The sequence below is a fragment of the Pipra filicauda genome, unplaced genomic scaffold (assembly GCF_003945595.2).
Source record: "Pipra filicauda isolate LSUMZ 115617 unplaced genomic scaffold, ASM394559v2 scaffold231_size1239837_pilon, whole genome shotgun sequence".
NCBI classification, from domain to species: Eukaryota; Metazoa; Chordata; class Aves; order Passeriformes; family Pipridae; genus Pipra; species Pipra filicauda.
Genome location: NW_024104345.1, coordinates 1,064,983 through 1,091,847, shown reverse-complemented (window position 1 = coordinate 1,091,847; position 26,865 = coordinate 1,064,983). Strand labels below are relative to the sequence as shown.

The 26,865-nt window shown below is 42.1% G+C and overlaps 2 protein-coding genes across 2 annotated transcripts; both read left to right on the top strand.

The window, feature by feature from the left end:
• Positions 1-838: 838 nt before the first annotated feature.
• CX3CR1 (C-X3-C motif chemokine receptor 1) lies at positions 839-11,733 on the top strand. The gene is made up of 3 exons (XM_039381566.1): positions 839-921; positions 2,153-2,234; positions 10,158-11,733. The coding sequence occupies exon 3, from the start codon at positions 10,172-10,174 to the stop codon at positions 11,231-11,233; it is 1,062 nt and encodes a 353-aa protein (XP_039237500.1). The 5' UTR covers positions 839-921; positions 2,153-2,234; positions 10,158-10,171; the 3' UTR covers positions 11,234-11,733.
• Positions 11,734-24,674: 12,941 nt separating this feature from the next.
• On the top strand, positions 24,675-26,204 carry CCR4 (C-C motif chemokine receptor 4). The gene has a single exon (XM_027748566.2). It carries the CDS (start codon positions 24,688-24,690, stop codon positions 25,756-25,758), a length of 1,071 nt encoding a protein of 356 aa, XP_027604367.1. The 5' UTR covers positions 24,675-24,687; the 3' UTR covers positions 25,759-26,204.
• Positions 26,205-26,865: the final 661 nt, after the last annotated feature.

The following is a 26,865-nucleotide window of genomic DNA, read 5'->3' as shown; positions in this document are numbered from 1 at the left end:
CTTATCAGTTTAGATCTGCTTGTTGCAGAGGAACAAGTACACTATTGCAGTTTAAACTTTTTTGCACACACATAGTTTCTATCCACTTTCTCTTCCCCTGCTCCTTTGGGTCCTAAGGCTGGTGGTTTCACTGGCAGTGCTAGAGCAAGCTGTCAGCATTTCCAGTTCTTCCCTGGGATAAAAGCAATGTTCATCCTAATTTTTCTTCTGCTTCTTTCTAGGTCTGGTTTGCATTGTTTTTATGTTTTCTAACATTTTTCTATACCTTCCTCTGTCTTTGCTGGTCTATACACACATAATGTGATGCCCATTATGTATGCTAGATACTATTTTTGTTCTGCCTGTTACCACTAAACCCAGTTTTGCCAGCTCCAGGTCTACATTTTTTTAACTGACCATCAGTGAGTGGTGTATATCTGTGGGGCTCCCCAGTGCCATCCTGTGCTCTGTCTTTTACCATCCCATACCTGCACTCCTCTGTGCTGCATCCTGCGTCGCCACTGCTCAAGGCCCCTGCTATTGTTGCAAACTTGTATTTCTATACACTGTACAATTGTGTCTGAGTCAAAAACATCTTTCTGCATAGGATAGGGAGAACCAAGGGGGTTACACCTTTGACACACCGAGTATGAAGCACCTTGGGCATTTCTGTCTTCTGTGCAAGTCCTGTCCTCTGTAAGCATTTCTGTCCCTCCGAGTGACCGCATCCCACTTTGCAATTTCACAAAGAGCCAGCAGGACCCAAGCAGAGCACATTAATACTTTATCAGCTCAACTTTAGCACAGCCCAGGAAGCTGCCCTGCCAAAGTTCACATGTTTCATAGGGTAGGCACCAGCATTAGAGAAGAGGAAATATACATTTAAACCCAAACAGCTCAGCTTGAAGGAAACATTGATTTTCAATGCAGCTATGAATTAAGGTAAGAGACAATTATATTTTACCTACAATTTGACAAAGCAGGATTGAGACGAAATGGTGTTTTGTGAACTTAAAGGAAAGTCTTCACTGCTTAGTGCTTGGAATCTAAATTATATTTAATTTGGGTAAAGATCATGTGGGGAATGTTTACAAATTGAGAAAGTAGAGAGGGGAACACTTATTAACCAAAGTGAACCAGGGCGGAGGAATTTTACTTGGTCAACTAATTATTTGTAGCATCTTGTGTAAGAGAAATATTCACCCTGGATAGAAATCCTCAAGGTTAACAAAATGCTGATAGATGACTAGTGTGCAACACTAGTCCAGAAGAACAGACCAAGAAGATACAGCCCTTCTACTTCATTAGATGTTTTTTGTTAGATGTCTGCAGGGATTTCACAACTCCCCAGCAATGCTTGTTTCTAGTTTTGGTCAGGGAACCAACATCCCAAACAACACTGAACTGAAAGACAGTCCAAAGCAGAAAATCTGGTAGACTCAATAGAAAGTGTCTGATGTAGACATATCAGCAAGAAAGCAATAGAAATTAAAAAAATTTAAAAACCCACCTTTCTGAATGACACATTACTTATTTTCTTTGTGACTCAGCTTTCCACAGGAAGGATGTTGCACAAAGATGTCTGCTGGTTTGGGTGAGACATTTGGGTAATACAGTGGCGGCAACCTGCTAACTACTTGTGTGATATAAACGTAGATCCAGAACAGTCATTCCCAAAATCTGGTCTGTTGGGGCAAACCCTGTTTGGAGGCAGTGAACAGAGTGACAGGATGAAAGACAGCAACTGCAATGAATTACAAGGGATTGGGAAGCACAGAAAAAGTGCGAAAGGGAGAAGAAAAGGCTAAAGTTTGACAAAGGGCAACACATAATAAATTGAGAGTAAATCCATAGTAAATGTGATCTTCCCCAGAAGGAGCTGGCAGCTCCAGAACTTAAATCTCATCCATACACAGTCAAGAAGGGGTAATGTGTGCTGCTCTCTAAATAATGGAGAAGATGATTTAAGAGATCTCCCATTTCTAGAGAGCCGTCTCAGATTTCTCAAGGATGCTAAAGCAATGTGATGTTATTAATCACAAAAAGGGAGGTGGGGAGCAGGAAGTAAATAGGCATCACAATAAAGGCAGCGAGAGGATGGAGCAAATGGTAACCAAAAACAAGTACAAACAGTGCTCATAGCTAAAAAAAAACCAAACACCTGTTTTTACAGATTTTTACAGAAAATACAGAAGAAATTTGAATGCTGCTTAAGAAGGGAAGGCCTGGGATAAAAAAATACTGAGGAAGAGGAGGTAAGAGAAAACACTGCCAAAATACTCAACTATAAATATAAAAAAAGATACAGAGTGTCATGAGCAACTGTGCAAGCAGAAAGGGCAATTAGGGGAATTAACAGGCTGGATGAAATACCTGTAAAATAAATTTTCCAAGAAAATCCTGATCCTGGCAGTCACCATCCAATCAGATGACAACCCCAAACACCCAGTTCCCCATAGGCAGCTCTTGGGAGGGCAGCTAGTCCCTCCTCAGCTCTGCCACTATATTCCCAGCAGCTCAGTTAAAGTGCCCCCCAGGGCAAAAATAAATACTGCTCTACAACAATTCTCACACCATTTACCTAATTTCCCATTCCCCGGCTGGTCCCTGGGAACAGGACACTGCCTGGAAATCATCTCAGACTGCAGAGGCTTTGAAGAGGACCCTTGGTTCTGGTCATAAAATCAAGACCGCAAAATCATGACCCTGAGAGTCACAGATGAAAATTTCAGAACCATTTCAGTGATTTTAGAACCTCAGTTTTAAGATCCAGGGGAGATGCAGGAGTCTGAATCATACTGCCAGGTCATCTTTCCTAAATGCATAAGTAATTTCTGAAACAGATATTTAAGGCTCTAACTTCCTTAGGGTCAGATTTCTAAAGGTGCTTTGACCAAGCACCTTATGGGATTTTTCAGAAGCTCCCCAGTGCTTAGTTCCCATTCAGAAGAATGATTTGAATCAACGATGGCATGCCAGGAAAATGCCTTGATGTGACTCTATGCAGCTTCACTTGCTCAAGGGACTTGATCATACCCCAAAACTTGAATCTATATTCCCTGCTCCATTAAGTGTGCAGGCGCCAAGGCACCTGCACATCCACCCTGTCAGCCTCAGAGGGGCTTTGTTCTCCCCAGAGCCAAGGGAAGGAGCTGAAACCACTGAAAGCTTCGGCTTTTGCTATAAATACACCAGTAACCACAGGGGTGAGCTGCCAGGGGTTTGGCAGGGTTTGGCATGGCCCCAGCACTGCTGTGGTGTAGCTGTACCTCCTGGATGGCTCAGGATGCCCCAGCAAGTCTTCCTGGCAGGACGACAAAACCAAAAAGTAGAGGGACGTTGCTGGGGTCAGGATGCACCCAGGGCACCTGGGTTCAGTCCCCTGTGCCTGCTTTGCTCTGGTGGAAGCACAACCAGTCTGAGTGAGGCCACTGGCCTGGCCAGCTGGACCATGAACTGATGGAGCAAGAGCAAAATCTCATTCAAAATAGTACCTCTGTGGTTGCTCTGAAAGATAGGTGGTGAAGACCTTGCCACTGGCAGAGACGGCATTTTTTAAATCTCTTTGACCTAAATGCATTTATAAAGGACCAATATTCAGCCTTATATTTATCTTAATCAGCAGTGGTCTAATCAGCTTCCATTTCTGGGTCATTTACTTAAGACACCTTAAATGCCCTAATTTTTTGAAAGCCTCTGCATCATGTTTCTGCACCTTCAACTTCACCTTAAATTGGAAAATCCAGTAACAAAGCAGCCCAGATCACTACTTGCTTCTAAACAACTCATCCTTGAAGTCTTGGGAGGAGCTTCTATAAATTAAATCACCTAAATCGATAAGCAATTATTAGGTTTGCAGAACTCTGGTGGGCCACAGAAATTGTCCAGCTGATCTGAGAATAAATCACAGAAGAAAGAAGAAACACCAAAGAGAGGAATTTCCTTACCTTAAAGTTATCAGGGAAGAACTGGAGGGGGGGGCAGGAAGCAAGGACACATCTGGAATTACACCACATTCACTCCCAAGTTTTTGAGGAATGATAAAAGAACTGGTTAGGAGGGAAAACACCCAGGATTTAACAGCTGCAGTACACACTGGCTGTTTGATAACAACAAACTGCTTGATCCCCAAACTGTGGTGCCATCATAGAGCTTCAGCGCTAAGCCAACCCCAGCAGCTGTTCCGTGCTTTTCACAGGAGCCCACTTCCTTTCAGGGGGTCCCATCCCAGGATTTGGGCTAGCTAATGCAGTTGAAGTACCTGGGGAGAGGATAGTTTGGCTTTTTCAGTCATTTATTACCAAGAGAGTCACAGTTGTTAAGAGAAGTGTGCCCCAATATGGCCTGCCTCCCTGCCTATCAGGGACTGTGGGGTTTTACCCAGTACCCTCCTGCTGAGCTCCACTATGTCTGGCCTAAACATGGTTCCCAGACCAATATCTTCTCTTGACATGGAGACCCTCAGATACGCAAGTCCTTCTCCTACCTGAAGGCTCTTCAGTCGTTAGCCTTTCCATGTTAAAAATGTGTATCTTATTCCTGTCTTGCATGTTTCTGGTTTGAGGTTCCATGTATCACTTTAAGGTATGGCTAATCCCATTAGAACAATTAACAAGATTATTAACACAAGCAAAGGTGAAATCAAGTGTTAACAAATTACACCTCCACCCCCAGTATCGAGGTCTGCACTGGCAGCCTACCCACTTTTGTTCCTTCCCATTTAGTGGCTCTTTAAACACCTGAGGGTTGCATCAGCTTTTCCTGCAGTCAAGTTTCCTTGAGAACTGCCCCCACTCTTGAGACATGGCCCACGTTGTTTAACTCCCAAGCATGTCACTTTGGCTAGATTAAAGTGAATCATCTGAGAAGCCCCAGATTACTCAGACTGTCTGAATCACTGTCCAATTCTCTAACTCTTTTATCACGTCCCCCTGCTAGCTCTGATTCCTGATCTACTATCAAACCAATGATGAAAATACTGAACAGTTTTTGGCTTTCAACTTGCTATTTCCACAAACATTTTACAAACAATATTCCTAGTTCAGTGAGGCTTCCTCCATGGATGTCTGTCTTTTGAGATCTGATGGCTAACCAGTCCAAATCCCATTGCAATGCTTTCTTGGACTTGTGTTGCTTTGAGCTGGAGATATGTGTCGACCAAATAAGCATGCAGCGGAGGTCAGATATCAAACTCTCCTGCACAGTCACCTTATCAACCTTGCAGTGTCATCAGATATCCAAAAGTTCCTCTTCTAAAAAGCCACACAGACTGGCCTTAGCTACACTCTCCCTCTTAACTGTTTAAATTTCATTTTGCCAGGTTAAAGATTAGGTTACACTAGCTCTTTCACCTTGCTTTCTGCTTTTGGAGGTCAGCATTGTGTCAGCTGCTTCCAACACCCGAAGAGGTGGAACAGAGAGAACATCTCCCCACTTCAGGACTGAATAAAAGACCGAAGAGTGAAAGTAACTGCAAATGCTGGGCTGGGCTTGATTTTGACCCTGGCTATCTGACATGATCCCAAGCAACTCCAGAAACCATCCCCTATGAATGGAATGACCTTTCTCTGAATAATAAACTAAGTGAGTTATAGGAACCAGTTGGGTGTAGAAATAGAAACTGGGCCCTATCTCTGGCTAATGTTTTGCCCATAAGTCTAAGTTTTGGGTTGTGTATCATCTAAACCATGCTTAGAGGTGTCCATGGCAGTCTGGTGATTGCATGGTAGCTGCTTGGCACCAGGCTGGTTAAGAGTTTCACCTAGAGTGCTATTAAGACTTGCATCTCTCCCGATAGTTTCCACCCAGTTTTGGGTACTTCCCTTAAACCTCTTTCTGTTATGTGTTAGAAGTGCCACCATAGCTACCAGATTTCATTTGAAAGTACCTGAGGTCATCCCTGTGGTCTTGCTGAGAATCACCAGCTGGCAAGAAGCAGATGGGTGTAGTTGCAAATGCAAAAAAGCAATGGCATTTATATTTGGGTAGGGGGATGGCAACTCAGATCTAAGGGTGAGAAAGGAATATGCACCCTTTCACAGGGGTTCCCACAAAGCCTACAGTTTCCCAGGGCCAGCTGAATCATCAGCCTGTTCAGTGTGCACTGAAAACATGCTTTGCCTGTACAAGAAAAGCATGTAAGTGAGCCTCACTCAGAAATGCTGACTAAGGTGCGAAAATCCTTCTGAGGTTTAAATACTTTTATTAGCATATTGTGCAAATCTGAAGTGTGGCTTTCTGTCAGAGGTCTGGATTTGGTTATTTTTTTTAACTTCTTTTAACTGGATGACTGGAAAGGCATCACAGAGAGGCAAGTGCTTGTAGACCCCCTCTTCTTGGCACTTGGTTGAAGTGCTAGGGGTGACAACTTGAAAGACCAGATGTATAAGCAGGATTTAGATCTTATGTCCTCCAGCCTGATGCTAGTGTTGTTTGAAGGCTGAAAGGCAACTTCTGTTCCTTAGAGGAGTTTGTGGATCTCTCACAATTTCACTTCCCTGTGTATTACTTAGGGCACATATGGTCGTTGGGAATAGCTGGGTTGAGAAACAGGGGTATTGGTCTAGCAGACTATGGTCTTTGAGATAGCTATAAACGTGATTAAGAGCAGAAGTGTTTGTGTAGAGTAGGGTGCAAAGCCTCTGGGGAAATCTGGACACAGAGCAAAGTGGTTGAGCAGTTCCATGAGAAGCAGAAGTGAATCTACTATTTCCTGTACTCAGCAAGGGAAAAAGTCTGGTGGAGGAACCTCACAGCCCTGTGGTCCTCCTATGTCCTCTACGCTCTTCAATTCACTTTGTCCCTGAGGTGAACATTTATTGTAAGCATGAGAGAGAAAACTGGCCAGGAGTTTATCCTGCGCCTCTGTGTAAATGTTCTCCAGTGAAGAAGGTGGCCATTCCTGAACCCAGCTTTCTCTCCAGGCAATGCCAGTGGGCTCAGCCTGTGCAGAAGTCTGCTAGACCCAAGGGCTAACCTGTGGAGCTGCATTTCCTTACATGTGTGAAATCCTCTGACAGAGCACAGCAACTTGTATGAACACACATGAAAAATCTCCAGAGCAACAAGCTGCTTTTCTAGATATGAATTAAGAGAGCAAGCATGTGAAAAAACAGCACAGCTAGAGGTTCTCAGAGCAGAGAGTAAATCAGCGTGCACTGCCTCTGTCCCAGATCAGGGATTTCACACAGCACAGTCTAGGCAAGCCCCACTGAACAGCCCCCTCTCTGGATGCCGGCACAGTTAGCAGAGATGCTAATGGGATACAAGCACGTATCAATGAGTTTTTAACTCTGTGCATGATGAGACTTTCGCTGTGGCACCAGGAAAGTCATGTCTGAAACAGAAGCTTACACAGCAGAGAAGAAGCTGGAAAACTTTACAGAAATGTCATGACCTCTGTCTGCCTTTTTTGCAGAATCATGAGGTTAGGACAGGACTTCTGGAGGTTTCTTGTCCAAACCCACGCTCAGAGCAGGGCCAGCTGAGTTTCAAGTATCTCCAGCGATTATATCCCATAACCTCCCTGGAGCCCTGGAATCTAGGTGTTGGACTACTGTCACGGCCAAAAACTTTTTCCATACATTGAGTAACAATTTCCCATGGCTATTGCTTCTTATTGCCCTGAGGAAAATTGTCTGCTTCACCTTTACACCTTCTCGCTAGATCCCACTTGAGATGTCTCTTCTTGAGACTGATCAACCCAGTTCTCAGTGTCTTTTCACAGAACAAGTGCTCCAGCTGTGGAGCACAGCAGCTCACAGAGTAAGATAGAGGTTCTGGTGCTTGTGCAGATGGGTGCAAAGGAGCTGGGTGGGCTGTCACAGTGACTCATATTTGGCACAAGAGACTTGGTGTACCCTGGCACTTATTTGTATTTTAAAGGCACCTGCTGCATATATTTAGTCTCAGAAAAGAAGAAAGAAATTAGGATGGAAAGGCAGAAAATGATGGGTTATTGAGATTACATATGAAGTCTCCTGCCCATATCTGTATCCCTCAACAGGGCAGATAAAGAGATGCAAGTATCTTTGTAGGCAACTCTAATTAGTTTTCTCACCACTAGAAAATAAGTATCTTCTTTGCAATTGCTGTCAGTTTCTACCCCAGCACCTAAACATTTCTTATTTGTATCCCTTTAATTCCGCTGGTGTCAGATACCTCATCTCCGAAAGCTGAAGAACTGAACTGGGCTGCAAGCAGGGGCTGGGTAGACTCAGCTTCCAGTTCAAGGTGAAAGACACTGAAGGAGCTGCACAGCCCATGGGTGTGCCTGCCTGCTGCAAACAGCTTTCCCCACGCTGTGCCCATGCCCCAAAACTACCAGTGCTGAGACAGCCCTTCTTCTAGCCCACTTTTCCTGTGCAAAACCACAAAGATTGTTTTTAAGTGACTATGGGCACTTCTCATTTAAATGTTTCAGAGATGATTAGGCTTTGAACTTTCAGAATAAGAAGATAATTTAAAACAGAGAGCCTGCATTTTCAACTAGCACCAAAAAAAACCTCTTTGAGATATTACTACAAAATAAGAGGCCAAAACTTTATGGCCAACACCACAAACGGCAGTCTGGCAATGAGGCATTGGGAGAAGATGTTGATATGGTCACAGTAGCCACTCCTGGGGAAGATTGTTGCAGTTGCCACCAGGTCATAGGAAACTTCTTGGGCAAAGGACTATCTCACGCTCCAGGACATCTTTATTTTGTGCTTGGTTTTGCAAGGCTTATTTTAAACAGAGGGTATAAAAGCTATTGTTATCAGTGAAACGTTCATGTAGGCTGGGATTCCAACCTGCTAATTATTAATTAGCTCTAAGCATCAGGAGTGGGAGTAGTTAATACACCGTCAGTGTCTACTGCTGAATAATACAGCCATGCTCTCTTGGGAAAAGAACTTTCACCAATGCAATCAGCAGTCTGGAAAGCAGTCTGTCTTGTCTTAAAGCAGATTTGGCTGCATTAGATCAGATACACTGCTCTTTATTGGCTGTATTGACTACATGTCCCACTAACAGGAGATGTAAACATCTATAATAGAGACAGCCTACAATCCCTTCTTTACAGTCAGCGGGGGTTCCCGTAAGAAGCTGGCAACACAGTGACAAAGGGATAGTTATTAGTTGCAGTTTTGTTATCACTGGCCTTTCCTTTCTGTCTCGGCTTTAATAGGCTGTTTTGGCCATGTTGTCATGTGTATAGCACCCCTTCATTTCCTTCATTTCCTACAGTGAGAGCAAGTAGTGGATACTTACAAGCTCTTTACGCCAATGAGGGAGCAAACTGAATACAGTAACATCTGGACCCCTCTAGGATTTTTGGTTTCCTGCAAACAGAAATCTTTGAGGAGACTTGAACACCACATCCCAAGGGACTGCAGAGGAACTGACTTGTGCTCTGAGCTTTTGGATGTGCAGATCAGTGAGCCCAGAGGTTGCGCACCTTCACCCCATACACCCTTTGGGTTCAGCCAAGCTAACAAGCCCTGGCTCCAACCTCGCAGCCAAAGCAGGAGCAGTCATGAGATGCTTTGTTGCTTGAGGAAAAGGGTCTATATAGTTTCTCTTCTTTTGATTATATGATGATTTTTAAAAGAGCTTCATCAAAGATATGATTGCTGCCAAGCGATGTCCCATTGCGGACTTTGCTCCTCCCACATCAGAAAGCATCAGTTAAGGCCTGGCTAAACTGGGTGTATTACCACACTTCCACCCCAGGGTTAACATGTGGGGTGAGACTGGGCTGCTGGTGGTGTTGACAGGCACTGCATGCTGATCAGCAGCTATTGTACCATTTCCTGCCAAGCACTGTCCAACAGACTGGCAGAGGGCCTGCATTTCTCACAGTGCTGCAATGCACCACATCACTTAGTCAGATCTTGGTTTGCTGCCTCCCCCGCTGCACTTCCAATATGTAGGGGCTTATGTGACAGTCCTTGAAATTCTCATTTAGTTTTTCTTATCCTAAAGAGTTAATTTTCAGTGAAGTACATGGAACGGCAGAGTCTGGGCTTCGGTTAGTAACTACCATCACCTCCTCAGTAACACAACTATCACTAAGCCAAACAGTGACAAAATCCCAAAGTGTGCTTGTTGGTACAGTCTCTCAATATTTTACCACAGCAGATACTGGATATCTTCCTCTAACATTATTTTCTTTATTCTTCCAATTTTGCCTCTAGCCAGCAAGTTCAGCATGACGGACGCATATGCAGAAACGACAGCTGAATATACGTACGATGAACATGCTTTGTCCTGCAATAAGGCTGACATCCAAGAATTTGGGAAAATATTTCTGCCGATATTTTACATTGTGGTGTTTGCTCTTGGCCTCACCGGGAATCTAATGGTGTTTTTTGCCATTGTGAAAGGCAGTAAAAAAAGCATCACTGACATCTATCTCCTGAACTTGGCTATCTCAGACCTTCTCTTTGTGATCTCCCTTCCGTTCTGGGCTTCCAACACAGTGCGTGGATGGACCCTTGGGACTATTTCATGTACAGCTGTTTCCTCGCTGTATTACATTGGTTTCTTTGGGGGTATGTTCTTTATCACTGTTATCAGTGTCGACAGGTACTTGGCCATTGTTCGAGCAACATATTCTCTGAAATCCAGAACAGTGAGACAGGGCTTTCTTGTAACCTTTGGAGTATGGGCAATAGCGGTTTTAGTGTCAGTGCCACATTTTGTGTTCTCCCAGCTGGTAGAAAATGACTGCATCGCTGTCTTCCCACAGAAGCTGGAGAACATCTGGCCAGTGTTCTGCAATATGGAGCTGAACACCATTGGCTTTTTCATCCCAGTCTGTATCATATGCTATTGCTATTGTGGGATCATCAAAACCCTGATGTCCTGCAAAAATCAGAAAAAAGCACGAGCCATAAAACTGATCTTGGTTGTGGTGGTTGTGTTTTTTCTGTTTTGGTCTCCTTACAATGTACTGATTTTTCTAGAGACTTTAAAGCAGTATGAGTTATTCTCAAGTTGCAACCAAATTAAATCATTGGACTACGCAATGCACCTGACCGAAACCATTGCATTCAGTCACTGTTGTCTCAATCCTCTTATCTATGCCTTTGCTGGGGAAAAATTCAGGAAATACCTTTATCAAGTCTGCTTGAAGTACTGTCCATTCCTGTGTTTCTGTGGCCCCTGCAGTCACTACCAGGTCACCCATTCAGTTAGTTATGCAGAAAGTGTTGCGAACAGCAACATAACCCTGAACACCAGTGACCAGGATGGCTCTGTCTTTGTCTAAAAGGCTCTGGGAAGGAGAAATGTCTGTATATGTCTTCTGCAGGGCTAGCAAGCACTGAGGGATTGCTGTTACCCATATGAAGAGACGACAGCTGCACTGAATTACTGACATGCCTCTTGTTAAGCATTAAATATTCTAAAACAGTAAAGATTCTAAAAACAAAAGCAGTACAATATGTCAGTGATAAACATGGAATGGAATCAAGAGAAAGGAAGGGGAAAGTAGAAACGAAGAGTGCTCTGTGCTTAGAAAAGGGGATGGAGAAGAATTTAAGGATAAGAAACCTTTTGAACAGTTTCATCATGGAAATGTGCATGTGTCAGTGTATGTACGTGTGATACTAATGTACATAGACCTAAACTCATTTTTTAAGGGAAGAGAGATCTCTTTAATGAATAGTAGCTGTTAGGAGGATATTTTTTATAGTAAAGGAGTATATTTTCCTGATGCTATATATCTATATGGAAGTGATTTGGGGGCTATTGAATGCAACAAATGTTTTTTACCTGTGCTTTCATCCCTAATAAAATCCAACTGTTAAAAAAAAAAAGAGTTATTTATTAACATGCTTTTGGAGCCAACAGTGCACTTTCTGTTTATAGCATGCAATAATAGAGAAAGGACTGTCCTTAAGGATCGCCAGTAGACTTATCTCCCAAGTACCACAGGCTTGGCCTGAGCCAAAGGCCAGAGCTCAGTGGAGTCCTTCACTTGGCACATCCCCAAGCCCTCTGCTGAGCCAGGGGCTGCCAGCTTGACCAGCACCTGCTGGGACAAGGGGAACTAGAGGTATGGGTTTGGGTATCACTGTGCTTGGTCCAAATATAGCATGATCAAGCTGAGCATGGTAAGTACATGCTTCACACCCGTGCTCTGCTTACTCCATGTTGTAAACAGCAATTGTGTCTGTACTGCCATAGACAACAGCTTTTGGGACAAAAGAACCACTTGCCCATGCTCCTTACTACAATCTTCCTCAACCTTTGGGACCTCCCCACCACAACTGATTTCCCCAGGGAAAACTGCAGGTATACCCAGACTTAGTGCATCCCAGAGGACACATTTCCCATGTGTACTCCACAGCAGCAAAATATCCTTTTTACTCTTGCAATAACAGTGCATTGGGGGTGGAAAATGTCAATCAGACAACTGAGACCCCTTTGCCAGTGACCTCCTTGGGAAACTACAGCCATCATCTGCTGCAAGGGCAAAGGAGATGTTTATTGGCAATGGTGACTAGAGTTAGGTAAATGGAAAAAGGACTGTTGCCAATAATGGAGTTGAAATCAGCTTAAAAGGAAAAATCAAGGACCGATCTTACAAAACAAGTCTGTAACAGTGGGGTCCCATTTCTATACACTGATGGAACTGAAGAAGCACTCTCACTTTTCAAATAACACAAATGAGTTGTTTTAGAGTATCACTGTGAGGAGTAGGCTCTTTCTTTGAGGACCTTAGTATCACCTTGTTTCTAAGAAAGCTTGGAGGAGAATGTGTCCACTGAGCAATTTTCCATATACAATAATTCCACAAATATTAAATAATCCATTTTTTTGTTACTGAATATTCATCCTGCTCTGCTGTAAAAAAAAAAAAAAAAGCCTTTTCATAAAATTCTTTGTATTAGGTGTAAATATGTAATATATGCTCAATTTTGTAGTTTTCAGCTATAAATGGACTTCCAGACTCCAGACTTACTGTCTAAGATTGTGTAGCATGAGTGTCACTTGAAATCAAATTACTTTTCAAAATTCAATCTGCCTAATCAAGTGGTAGAAAACAAGTCTGTCTGTTCCTACCCTCAAGAAAGTGTTATTTTTAAGATATGGTATTTTTACAATGTTTTTTTAAAGAAATGCTAAGATGTGCAGAAAGAAAGAGGAAGGTGCTCTGAGACTAAACAAGAAGTCATCTGCATGAAATCAGCCTGAAGAGGGTGGATTGCCAAGCAGAGCAATGCAATCTTGCTTGGTTTATTTAACTTTACTTTGATTTTTCAGACAACGGTGAGTTACTGAGTGGGAAGAGTAAAAGGCACCTTTAAATATGATCCACATGCAGTCTCTAAAGTGAAAGGTGAAAACCCAGGGCTTTCTGCTAGCTTCCTAGGAAAGGAGAGCCTTTTCCTGCTTCGCTCCAGTGGTTTCTTTCCCAGCAATCCTACCCATCACCAGCACAATGCATCATATTCCTGCCATATGGATCATCCTCTTGGCAGGGCAGACTTGCTACTGAGAGTCAAACTGCCTCGGCAGACCCGAGTCCTCTGCAAGCTACAACGTGTGAAGCTGCATCTGCAAAAATCCTTCACTTCCAAGTCAAGAGCCCCTTCTGACAATCTGCACTTCTTCTGTCTTCTTTGCCATACCATGCAATGGAAGACTTCCAAGGATTGTCAGTGTAACATTGTCAAGTTTTATGCTACGTATTTGCAAGTTATTATATAGAATTTGCCATTTTACATGCATGGTCTTATTGATCAATATTTGAGCATTTGTATGAGATTAAAAGCTTCAGGAGAGTTTCTAGGCATTGGGCTCTGCAGGACCCCAAAAATATATCTGCAGAATGGAGTTTAATGAGTCAATGCAGTGGGCCTTGGGCAACAGAGGCTGACAAGAATCCTGTGATCCGAAGAGCTGAACCCTTCTCACAAGACCTGTAAAAGTTCAACTTTATGGATTAAGCCTGGCTCCAGCAGAATTAAGAAAGGACTCTTGAGATAATTGTATCAGACCATGTCTAAACCCTTTAATCCCTTTCCCCTTATGTAATCCTGGTTGAGGGAAATATTAACCTATTGGGTAAACTGCCGTAAAATTTGTGTAATTCCCTAATTAACATAGCTCATCCTCCTCATTAACATGCCCTGCCCCAAGACCCTTACATTGCGAAGCGCGTGTTCAATAAAGTATTCCAGTTTATACCCCATACTGGGATCGCTTAGTTTTTGACCCCTGCTGGGCTCTGCCACAAACATCTAGTTATGCAGATTCCTCCTCACAGCAGAAGTGGTAAATCTTTGAAAACCCAAGTGAAAACCAAAATCAACATTTTCATTTTGTTTGTATTACTTGGAAGAGTATTCTTGTAATTGTTCTTTAAAAAGCTTCAGACTCCATGAAACATACCACTGCTCTGAGAGCCACAAGTGGCAAACTTTACCAGGACAGGGTTGGGCATTGCTGCCCTTCACTGCACTGCACCATGGCAGCAGGCATGGGGAGCCAGAGCCTCGCAGCTCCTGCCCACACCATGCCTCTTTTGTGATTTGTGACAGCTAATATTGTGTAGTTTCCTGGATTTCTACTAATTTTACATATTACACTCCTTGAGGTATTCTTTGCACAATTCAAGCCTGACTGAAAGCCCACTCATGTCTCTTTAAGAATTGGACTTTCAGTTAATTGTAGCCTTTATTTAAAAATACAACTTCTCTTTCAAAACCTCTGCAGCAGGAAACGTGTTTTTCTCACTGCCTGGTTAGTTTACAACATGTAAAGCTTTTCTATATAGAGCACTAATTATGCATGTATCCTTAGGCAGGATCAACACATCCCTGAGGACCAGCAACCATCCAGTCCCTACCCACTAGTCATGAGAAAGTAAACCAGTCTCTCAATATGGGATAAAACTTTTCCATCTGCCATAAACTAAGGACTGACTTAGCAAGTCACAATTTACACATGGAAACACACACACACACATGCACTTGTTGTGTTTTTGGTTGTGCAAAAAATGAGGTCAGGAAATCTCTGGGTTTGTGGGGAGGGGTGTTGGGCTTTGAGGTTTTGAGGGGTGGTGAGCTACCTTTGCATCTTATTTGTTCATCATGATCAACTTTTTTCCTGTTTGAGAATCACATTGACACTTAACATAAATCTTTTTTCAGATGGATTGCAGTTTGAGGAACTAAGAAAACCCGAATCCAAATTTCCTCAGCAGGTTCAAGACTATATTTCATGTTCTACTTCAAAATAGAATGAACAAGATACATATTCAGCCAAACTGCTTGCAATGAGAAACATGGACATCAGTATTATTTTTAGGTGCCACTGTGAATCCCTCTTAGTCAAATATTACATCACAGTTCCAAAATAATAGGATTTATGTTTCTTAATTTTTAAGCTGACCATGGTCACTCTGAATTCTTGGGGGTTTTAACTTGTACAAAAAACTTAGAAATGCTGCCAGATCATCGCATCGGCTTAGGAAATTGCTCAGCAGTGAGAGCGGTCATTTTCAACACTGGCATCAGAAGGAGCCAGCCACTACCCACATATTTCCTTTGGATTCAGCATTTGCTGGGAGTGTATCTGAAGTCCTGGCCCAGAGTAGTCTGAAGTTTTAATGTATTTCACAGATAAACTAGTTATAAATTAATGGGTTATGAGTTAAGTTCTGTCATTTCCATTTTGTCTCTATAACCTTTGTGAAGTCCCTCACTCAGATTCTGTGGGTAATACAAAACCCTTCTCCTAGCAGGACAAGGGTCAACTTTGTTGGCAATGAGGGGACAAGTCTGATCCATGCAAGTCCCAAGTCCTGCTATCACTAAAAAACAAATGAGAATTTTTCAAAGAAAATCTCAGTTACCAGCTTTATTCTTTCCAAATGTGAATTCCAGAAGTTGCACTATATCTACCCACTATGGCTTTTGCAGCTCCTAGCGGTAACATCTTTCCTCTGTAGTTATTACCCAAGCATGATGTGGTGCTTCATCAAAGGCCATTGATGCACCACTTCTAAAGGAGCCATTGAATGAAATATTTTCTGTATTAAGGCCTTACCTAGTCTCGCTCAAAGATCTGCTGTTTGCACTTCAGTTTCTTAACCCTATAAATCACCTGGAACTCTAATGAAAACCTGTGTCATCTAGAGTTATTATTTTGAAATTCAAGTTCGGTAATCAAAGCAAAAATTGAGAAAAATGTGTAACTACCAAAGGTTGGTTTCTGACACTTAACACATACATACAGCTTCTGCTGAAGTTGTTAATAATTCTGCTACCGCTGTTAATCAGAACTTCCTAATTTACACAGTAGCTACTGTAAAAGCTTGGTTTTCACCATATACACACCCAAACCTCAAGACTGGGGTTTTGTAGTGCCAGGGTAAACACATTGTTCTCAACGTGGAAAAAAAAATCCACCAGCTGTTCCTGTATGATATTGTTTGTTACACTAATATTCAAGAGACAAATGTTAATATATTACATTTGTCATTTCTCTTCCTAAAGAAACACTGTAAAATAGCTCCGACTGGACATGGGGAAACCAGTTTGCTTGTTTAGAACAGTTTGCATTTACCAAATTTCCAACCATGACATGTAGTCAGCAGGAAGCAGCACATTAACTATATATCACTGAAGGCAGAGGTTAGTGAATGGGATAGAGAATGCAAGAAAAGACTGGCACAGCTGTTTCACTTTTCAGCAGTTATTATCTCCTTTCCAACTGCAGCTATCACTGGAACAGTCTGTTTTTTCCACCCCACTCAGAATTTAAGTCTCAATTAATTGTGTGCATTTGTCACTGCTCCACATTCAGCTGCAGCGCAACAGTCCCACTACATACAGGTTCATATGCCAGGATAATGCAGGCAACTGAGAAGCTGCATTTCTCCCATGAGAAGTTTGCATTTAGCCCATAAATGCTACATTTGCTACATTAAAACTAGAGCCAGCAGCACCGAGAGACAAAGAAACGCCAGCACAAATTGCAATGGCCAAGACTTGCAGGGCACACTGGAGGACACCAATGAAGCTAAGGAAGCAGAGCAGCCGATGGCTTCGTGCATCTGCTGACGAGACAGTTCCCCCTAGTGACAGACGGGATCTCCTATTTCTATGTGTAATTTCCTATGCGCTGTACCAGGACGGTTCCTTACATTCAAGAACTGCTTGAAACCCTGAGCTGCAGCTTCAATTATTTTTTGCATCTCCAACCAGGTAGGAGCAAACTAGAATGAAATGGTATGTCTGTGAGGCACCTAGAGCAGGTTGTTGCACCCCCTTTTGCCCCTGGCAATTGCTAATAACACAGATCCCAACTTGACCATAGCAGGAGCACACGGCAATGGGGAGAATTTCCCACTCAAAGGGCCTCAACCAATAGTGTTAATGGCCTATAACTACTCAGGGATGGGGAATGGATAAGCAGGCACAGGAATTGCTTTTTCAGCACTTCCTAGGGACATCATGCTAGACCTCCTGGTAGGGACAAAGGACCTTCAACAGGATATTTTCTTTGCCCTGGAAGGAAGATGTATAAAGAGGTTTGGATTTGCCTATTTTGTGAATAGCAGTATTAGAGCTGACTAAAATTCCCTAGATCATGACCCCCAAGTGGCTTCAGAGCCCCTCTCCAGGGAGTCTTTGCTTTATCTTCCCCTTGAGATTGGTCCTATCTTAGGAAATAGGTATCCTCATACTGTGATCAGTTTTGGTGGGTTGTTTTTGTTTGTTTGTTTGTTTGTTTGTTTTCCCCAAGGGAGCCTTCATTTGAATCATTTAGGCTCCCCATCACTTGATCTGTTGTTCATTTACTTTCTCTTGGTCCCATTGCTGATCCTTATAAGCTCTCCAGATCCTCCTAATAGCTCAGGTTCCAGGAGGCTACAGTGCAAGGAATGGACAAAATACATGTTATCATAAAGGCAACACGGAATGCACGGACCAGGGTTTACAGATCAAGTCAGATTCCGAAAGGGCAGCTGCAGACAGTGGCATATGTCTTTTTACACAAGTCTGACAGCATCTGAAGCCAAGTATTTCCAGGGTCACCATACCAATTCACTACCCCTGCATTAACCTTTGCTCATGTAGGACCCCCTGTCCTAAGCTTACTCCACTGAGCCTTCTGCCCATCTTTAGTGTCAATGCTTTCTTTGCATTTCCACCAGAGGGTGGCATTATTAAACTCTATTGGACTTAAAAGTCATTCATGGTAAAGGAGGACACCCCAGTCTAGTAAGTGGAGTCACTGATGAACAAGTGCCAAGTGCAAAAAATATAAAAAGTAAGACAAAACTACATTCTGTTGCTGGAAGAAACATATTTTTTTTTTAGGTTTTCTTTATTCGCTTGCTATTGAACAAATGAAAGCCCATGGATGTTAAATTAACTACGAGCAGTTTCACCAGCAATTCACAAAACACAACAGAATATCCTGCGAATCACAAAGAAGGAGATGTTCCAATGAAAACCTATTATTGTTGCTGTCACAGCTTTATTTCAGTGCCCTGACTGGTTTTCCCTGCTACTAAAAGTGAACTGAATATTAACGTAAGTTGGCTGTACAGCTTGTCTTGAAGACTTGCAGTGAAACAGCCTTTCCATGTGATGGCAGAGTGCCTGGGTCTTAGCAAAGATAGAAAGACTAGTAATGAGTAAGAGCAAGTATTAGTTTTTTCTCAGTCTTGATCCTCTGCAAATATTTTAGTTTTTCTAACTAGATTCCTTATGTTACAACTGCCACCTGAGGAACATGGCAGAAGAGACTTCAAAAATATTTGTTGTGTAGATGTGTAGGATAAGGTCAGTCATTTAATCAGCTTTTATTAAGACTACCAGAAACCGAAATGCATGAGACTTGGGGGCACTAGCACAGAGCACACAGAAAACAAAGCCTTTACGCCAGAAAGTCATCATTCCCTTGTATCTAAACTCATCACAATAAACATGAAACAAACTGGCCTGAGAACATCTCTGCTATTCACCACTGCCTTTTTTTCTTTGGAAAGACCAGACTTTAGTGGGGACTTATAATGATGGTTAGGTGATGGCTGGGACATTTAAAAAAAAAAAAAAAGAAAAAACAAAAATTAAATCTCAAATATCAACGGCTCCTCAGAGTCAAAACAGCCAAAACAGCTTGGGAACATTTGACAGATCACTGAACAAGACAAAGAAAGCTCCTCCCTGTGCCATTTCACATTTAGAAGGAATACAATTCATGTTTTTTGCATCAGTGATTGTTATTTTAAGTAAAACTCAGCATACAAATTACTGTTTCTGTCATGTTTAAGGTGAGAAGTTTCAGTTCTTTTTTTTAATGAAGGGTTCTGAATCTAGCAGCTTTGCAAGCACAGCATATGGAAAGAAAGCAAATTAGGCTGAGGAAAAGGATGGCTGATACCATTCAGAGAATCACCAGTGGATACAAACAGAAGAATGCACAGGACTGTACCACTGAAAGAAAAAAAGATTAGGAACATTGCAGCTTCGTTTTGAGCAAGGAAAAGATGTTTGGGACTTAAATCTTTTGCTTGTCAGTGCAAACAGCTATCTTAGCCAAAGGGGATTCATGCATTCAGACTGTTTATGAGTGAATCACCTGGGAACCAGTGTACACAGTGGTTGTCTCTAAGACTAGGAAATTTATTTGCCTCCCTTTTTTAGTTCTCTGTCAAGAGTGCTGCAGTCTGACTCATGAACAGGAAATCTGGAATACATTGAAAAATACAAGGAAACAAACTGTACAAGGAACAGGTGGCACAAACGTTTTGCTAACAAGCAAGGATGGGAGACACAGATGTGCAAACTGTGATCCAAAATCACTTGAATTGCAAAAGAACTGCGCAAGGCCTGACCACACACTAAGGAGTTGGCCACCTGATGGAGAGGATGGTTTTTTGAGAAAGGTAATAATTTGTCCATCTGTGACTTTGGCAGCCTGGATCCTGCACTGATCCACACAGTCAGTCAAAATACTGATTTTGCAACAGTCATCTGTCTTTGTTTACTGTCATCTGCTTCTCTTCTGGGGCAGCCCCTTCTGAATGAGGGCTTGTCAAATAAACACACTCTGAATTGTCTACCCATGGCCAACACTGAGATCATAGGGAATGGGTAGTGCACTTTTATATCAGTGGTGAGTATCTCACAGCCTAGCTAGTGGGTTAGATAAATGTCTATCTCCAGTCCCTCCTTGGGAAAGAATCTTATGTATCCCGTAAAATGGCAAATTAATGATAAGAGTTCCCACAAATGATGGGAATGACTGAAATAATCTTTGGATGAGAAGCAATGTTTTCATGGTGTGGGTGGTTCTGCATTTTGCTTTTATTAAGTTCCTTCCTGTTGGATTTAATGGTGCCCCCCCCCCACCTCACCAACCCATATGAAAGGTTAATCTCCTCTCAGTCAGGCTAATCAGGTTTGGTTCACCTCTCTGCACTCTCGTTATTTATTTGGTCAGTGCCACATACCTGATACCATCTAGTAGAGAGGTAAGACAACTTCTTACTTCTCCCTTTCCCCTGCAGACATGTTAGTTTTACAGCAGCATCACTGAGAACCCTTCCTCCTTTCCTCTTACTCTGGCCATCTCCTGCCATTCTCTTTCTGTTAGTCTTCGCCAGGTTCTCCATGCAGGACCTGGAAAAGACAGGTTGTCATGTTAGAAGGGGACCTCAGAGCTCCCCTGCTAGAGACTATAGTTATATTCAGTCCCTTTCACTCTTCTTTCTCCCCAAGCCATTGCAGGACCTGCACTCACAACACCTTTCCTCTATTTTCTGCACTGTCTCATTTGCTCAGACATTTCTTTTTATTTTTTCTGTCTTCTCTGCAGTTTTCCTTGCAGGGTCTCCCAGGGACTCTTTTCATGGGTAGGCCATCAGAAGATGTTTCTAGATTCATTCTTATCCTCTTGATTTTCATGAACTGACATTTTTTTTAATCTTCATTTTCTGGAGTTCACAGATTTTCATCATCTGTAGCTGCAACCATTAATCTCTTTTTGTGGCCGAGCATTCCTCTTTCTGCAGAGATGCTTTTGCTCGGTCTCCTTACAAAGACAGACTTTCCCATTTGCTGATGCAGCATGAAATGCACTGGTGTCTGCAAAATAACAGCTGCTTTACAAGACACTGTGGTCCAGCCATTCCCCTCCATCCCACCACAGTCACACAAACACACCCTGACAAGGAATCTTTGCTGCCCTGCTGCTCTGGTTGTATCAGCCCAACCTTGCACCTCAGGTGGCAAGTGGATACAAAAAGCTGCTTAGGAAGTACTTGCTACTTGAAAGTCTTCCAAAGGGCTGGTCAAAAGGCAACATGGCAGGAAGGTACTTTCTTCAGGCCAGTGCCATATGGATCATACTAAACTGGCATTCATAAGGCTGCAGACTTGTTCCCTGCTAACAGTGCGACTGGAAGATAAGGAGCACATCTGAAGTGTGGTTTGAATGCTAAGGACAGGTCAACAGATCTCAAAAGGTTGTTGATGATGGGAAATCATTCCTTAACCAAGCAGGGTTCTTACAAGGTTGAAGAGAGATCATATCTGAATTCAGTTCTATTCACTACTTTATCTGGAAATCAAGAAAAATTACCACTGATGAAATTCAAAGAAGATACCTAGTTTGATAGAGTTGAAAATAATGAGTGGGACAAGATAAGCATGCTCATGCATGGTGGTTTATTGAGGCAAAACCACTACAGCCAAAACTAGAAAAGAACAATGCCTACAGAGCAAGAGGCGTTTTTGTTCCTGAAAAGCAGGTGCTTAAAGAAAGATTTTATGTCATTGTTATTGTGGGTGAAGAGCTGAACTTGTGGCCCTAGTGCAACAAGAGATTAATTAGGTCCTTACACAGACAAAAGAGCAGCAAGAGGAACAGCTTCTAGTTTCTGTGAGCAGAGCTGATGAAACTGGTACCACCATGTTGCCTGCTTATCTGATGTCCACATATTTAAAGGACTGCTAGTAAACTGAAGAGAAAACGTACACAATCTGCAGAGCAATAACCTGCACTGGAGGAATGTCTCTCAGAGACCAATTTAAAAATTTCCACATACGGAAATTTTGAAAGATGATTGAGAAGCTCCTTCCCATACAATTGTTTTATTCTGGCAAAACGTGAAACTGGTAGATCCCACATCACATGCTGTCTTCACAGCAAGCTTTTCTGGAAGAAACTCTTCAGCCAAATGTAAGTTGTTGGGCAGAGTAGCAGTGTCAGAGGTATATGAGGTAGCAGCAAACAGCATAACTGAGCAAAAGCTATACCTGGATCTGGAATAACACCAGAGAATGAACTAGAAAACTTCTGGACTGAGATCTCTCTCTGATTCTTCCTACCCTCCCAACTGTAGCTTTCGTGTTTCTATTTCTCATTGTGTGTCTTCAGTTTCTCCTGCTAACAAGAAAGCAGGCTCCCCTCTTGAGAAATGGCTTACACTTCTGCTTGGCTGGCCTTTTCTGGGATACAGAGGAGAACAGCACCTGCCAGCTACTAGCACAGCTGGTCTGCTGGCAGAACACAAAACCATCCCGTTTGACTAACACATGTTCTCTGTGGTCTCTTCTCCATTCCCAGGATCCCCCAAAAGACAAATAAGGGCCCACCACACTCTCAGCAGAAATTCATAGAAGCTGCTGAGCTTTCTGCTGCGACAAAGAACCACAGTAAACCTCAGCACCCTCTGCCCTCAGACCGCACGTGCGCGTGCGCACATCCTACTTCTTATCTGATATTCTGACTGCTGTTACAGTGTGTACAGGTCAGTGGTAGGAGGCAGATTTGCTGTATATAAAACCCACTACAGGAAACATCAAGCAAAAAGGCAGCATGAATTAACATGCCTTCGTTTCTTTTCTTAGTAAGATAAGTAGGGGTTAGGAAGATCAAACAACAGTGATTAAAAGGAGCCTTCCCTACACTGTATCTATACAGCTTTTTTCTTGTACAATTACATAGTGCAACTTGCAAAATTAGTTATCTGTCAGAGAAGAACTAGAAACACACCTCCCACACACCCACCAACTGCCTGCCTCCTCTCTGCTCACTACAAATGATCCTTTGATTATTTTTTCTAAGATGCACTTTACAACCCGTAAGAAAGAACAAGGTTTCTGTTAAATGAGAGCTGCTTTTAGCGACACCTATTTTAATGATTATTGGATAAGATGAAGCTGTTTTAACTCAGTAATCAGGCCCTCGGTGGAATCTGCATTTTCTTAAACATTATGTGTTTAATTCTCTTTCTGACTTAAAGGGACTATCTCTGATGAGCACTGAGGAGAGAAGCACTTGTGATACAATCTGTAAGGAAGTCGGAAGCTTCCGCTATGAGACACAGCTACCTAGTGACATCTGCTTTTTGCAGCTGCTGGATATTGCTGTGTGGGTAACACCTCCCTGGCAGAGCTACCTGGTGAGAAGCAACTGATTCTGCACCCTTAGAGCAAAGAAGCTTCTTTACATCATCTGAGAAGAAAGGAGGAGAAAAGGTAAAATTCATAAAATGCAATTTTGAAACAGTTGTGTATCATGTACACTCATGATGTGTGTGAATGTAATGCTTTTTCATTTACCTTTTTTAGCTGCTCGGGTAATTTTTAAAGCACTTTTAAGAATTTTTGCATCATCAGAAGTGGGTATATGTGAATTCTGTGATCATATGTTTTTCAGTTTTAAATATTTGAGTATATTATACTGAACCTAGATTAGATTCAGGTATGTCTGGGAACAGCTGTTGCAAAGCTGTCATCTCTAGACCATTGGTGTCAAATGATTTTGACACTTTTGACTTGTAAGTCAGATTCAGTTCTTCTCTGTGTATAATAGAACAGAGTTGTAGGCTGCAAAGTTGTCATGCTTGGGACTACACACAGGATGGGTCAGGTTAAGGATAGTCAATGTTTGCTGTTATGTTGCAGCAATGTACAAAGTAAAGACAAGTAAAGCAGTGAAACTCACTTTTCTTCTGCTTTCTATTCATAAAAATAAGGACAAAGGGGAAGAACATAGCTCAGGCTTAGAGTTCTCATATGTCAGGCTAAAAGAATGACACTTGCTGTGATGTGAATAACACACACAGTGATACATCAACAATAAATTCATATGGTGTGCAAGTTACCTCAAAGTAACATCACTTAAAACTCTGTATCCGCCTATTAGAAAAGTGCATACATATGACAAATTCCTGTTAGTCATTTAGCTACTGAAGACAGCACAAAACTCATTTCAGCTTTCAGTAAGTATAATTTCATTGGAAAAGTCTGATGCATTTTTATTACTTTCTTCTTATGGTGATGTTTGCCTGGTGGGAAAGGTGGGTGAAATCCTGAACTGCTATAAACAGTGGCTTTGCTTTTTACTTTACTCCACAAAGGACTTAAACCCTCTCTGATTTGATATCCGTGGTCTTTCATTCCCATTTGCTTTCCTCTCATCCAGTGTCGTGTTGTGTGCTTGACATCCAAGTTGCACAGTGCCGCAAGGACTAAGCGCATGCATGTTAAGGACAGTACATTCTGCAATCATGCACATGCATCCCATAATGCTTACATAATGTCTGAGAACCTGTAATGAGACATGTATGGGAACTGTAAGTCATTCACTGCTCATGATTCAGGGCTGCGGAGTAACCATACAGTCTTGACGCACTGAAAGTCACTGACATTTTCATATTCTTTCCTTCTCAGGAACTGGGGAAAAAGCATGAGTTCTGCAAGTACAGAGTCCCCTGACCTCTCAACCTTCTATGAATATTATGATAACTATAACGATGCTCCAAAGCCATGCAGTAAGGAAAGCGTCAGGAGGTTTTCAGCCTCCTTCCTACCAGTTCTGTATAGCCTAGTATTCCTGGTCGGGCTCACCGGAAACATTCTGGTCATTGTGGTCCTCTTCAAATACAAGAGGCTGAAGAGCATGACTGATGTGTACCTGCTAAACCTCGCCATCTCAGATTTGCTCTTTGTTTTATCCTTGCCGTTCTGGTCTTATTTCATGCTAGACCAATGGGTTTTTGGAACTCCCTGGTGTAAAATCATTTCGTGGATCTACCTGGTCGGGTTTTACAGTGGTATATTTTTTATTATGCTTATGAGCATAGACAGATACCTGGCAATTGTTCGTGCAGTGTTTTCCTTGAAAGCAAGGACTGCCTTCCATGGCTTGATTACTAGCCTTGTCATATGGCTCGTAGCTTTTTTGGCCTCTGTTCCTGAGCTTGTATTTAGAGAGTCTTTTAATGAACATAATTATACTACCTGCAAGCTGAGATATCCAGGCAATTTCACAACATGGAAACTTTTTTCCACTTTGGAAATCAACATTTTAGGGCTCCTAATCCCTTTTATAGTTATGACATTTTGCTACTCCATGATCATTAAAACATTAGTTCACTGTAGAAATGAGAAAAAGAATAAGGCTGTGAAGATGATCTTTGCTGTCATGATTGTGTTTTTCTGTTTTTGGACCCCTTACAACATCGTTATTTTTTTACAACTGCTGGAAACTACGGGAGTCATTAGAGACTGTCAAGTGAGCACGAATCTGGACTATGCTTTCCAGGTAACAGAAATCCTTGGCCTTTTTCACTGTTGCCTCAATCCAGTCATCTACTTCTTCATGGGGGAAAAATTTAAGAAGTATCTGAAGATGCTCTTTAAGAACTGGCATTTACCTGGGTATGTTTGCAAGTGGTGTGGAGTTCACATCACTTACCACACTGAATCTACAAGTTCATTCCACACACAGTCTACGGGGGATCAAGATGCTCTGTAATGTGTTTCAGACCAGCCACTGAACTCACCAGCAAGCAATTGACAAAAGCAGGAACTTTGAAAAGCTAAGCAAATGCAGATGCATTTAACAATAAGCTAGTGCTGTGTAATTACTTACTTCAGCTTTATTTCTGCCTCTAGATTTTCTGAATACTATGACAGAAGGTGTCCTAAATGTGAAACACAGGAGAGGGACATGCAAGTTTTCTCTGCTGCGATTACAAATCACTGCTCAGCTGTAAGAGCAGCCTCAGCTCTCTGCAGGGCACCGTGCCAGGTGGCTTCTCTTTCACCAGCATCAAGACACTGGCCTGGATGGATGGGCAGAGGCGAGACAGCAGCTTGTCATCAGCACATACACTCAGAAAATAAATCCATTTATTCAAGAAGGATGGTTATTACCATATCTTTTTATTCTACAGTTGATCTGTCCAGGACTTGTTCACTCATGACTCTTAGGGAGCCATTAACAGTACTTGCTACTGTTAAATGTTTCATCTGAGGGGGAGGATACACCCTCTGACATTAAGAAAAAGGACACAAAATATATTCTTTATGTGCACAAACGTGCAAAGCCATTATATTGTGTTGTAGACGCATTTTTTCTTAGGTTGGCGTATATGCCTATACATAGGCATATGTATAGGCATTTTGAATTACTGTAATTCAGGATAGAAATTCTGTGCTTTTATTAACATAAAAAAGTTTTAAATATTTTTTAATAAAACTGTTTTAAAAAGCTTATTTTGCAGCATGTGTGAATAAATTTGAAGTATCTTTTTTAAAAGTATTTATTTTAAAGTGAATGTTCTTTGTTCCAAAAGTACTTAACCCCAAGACTCAATTGTCATTCACTGGAGATTAATATGGCAAAATGAAAGAAAGTAAAAACAGAGACTGTGTAGAAACACAATCAGTCTGTGATAACTTAGAAACCACACAAATCCTTGCATTTGATAACAGCAAAATGCAACAGTGTGATGCCCCAGTAGCTGCTCACAGATCTACAGGATATTAATCAGAGATCCAGAACAGGAAGGAAACTCACATAGCAGTGTTTAGATTTTGGCATAAAATTAATTAAAAAACAGGCAAAAATCAGTAATGT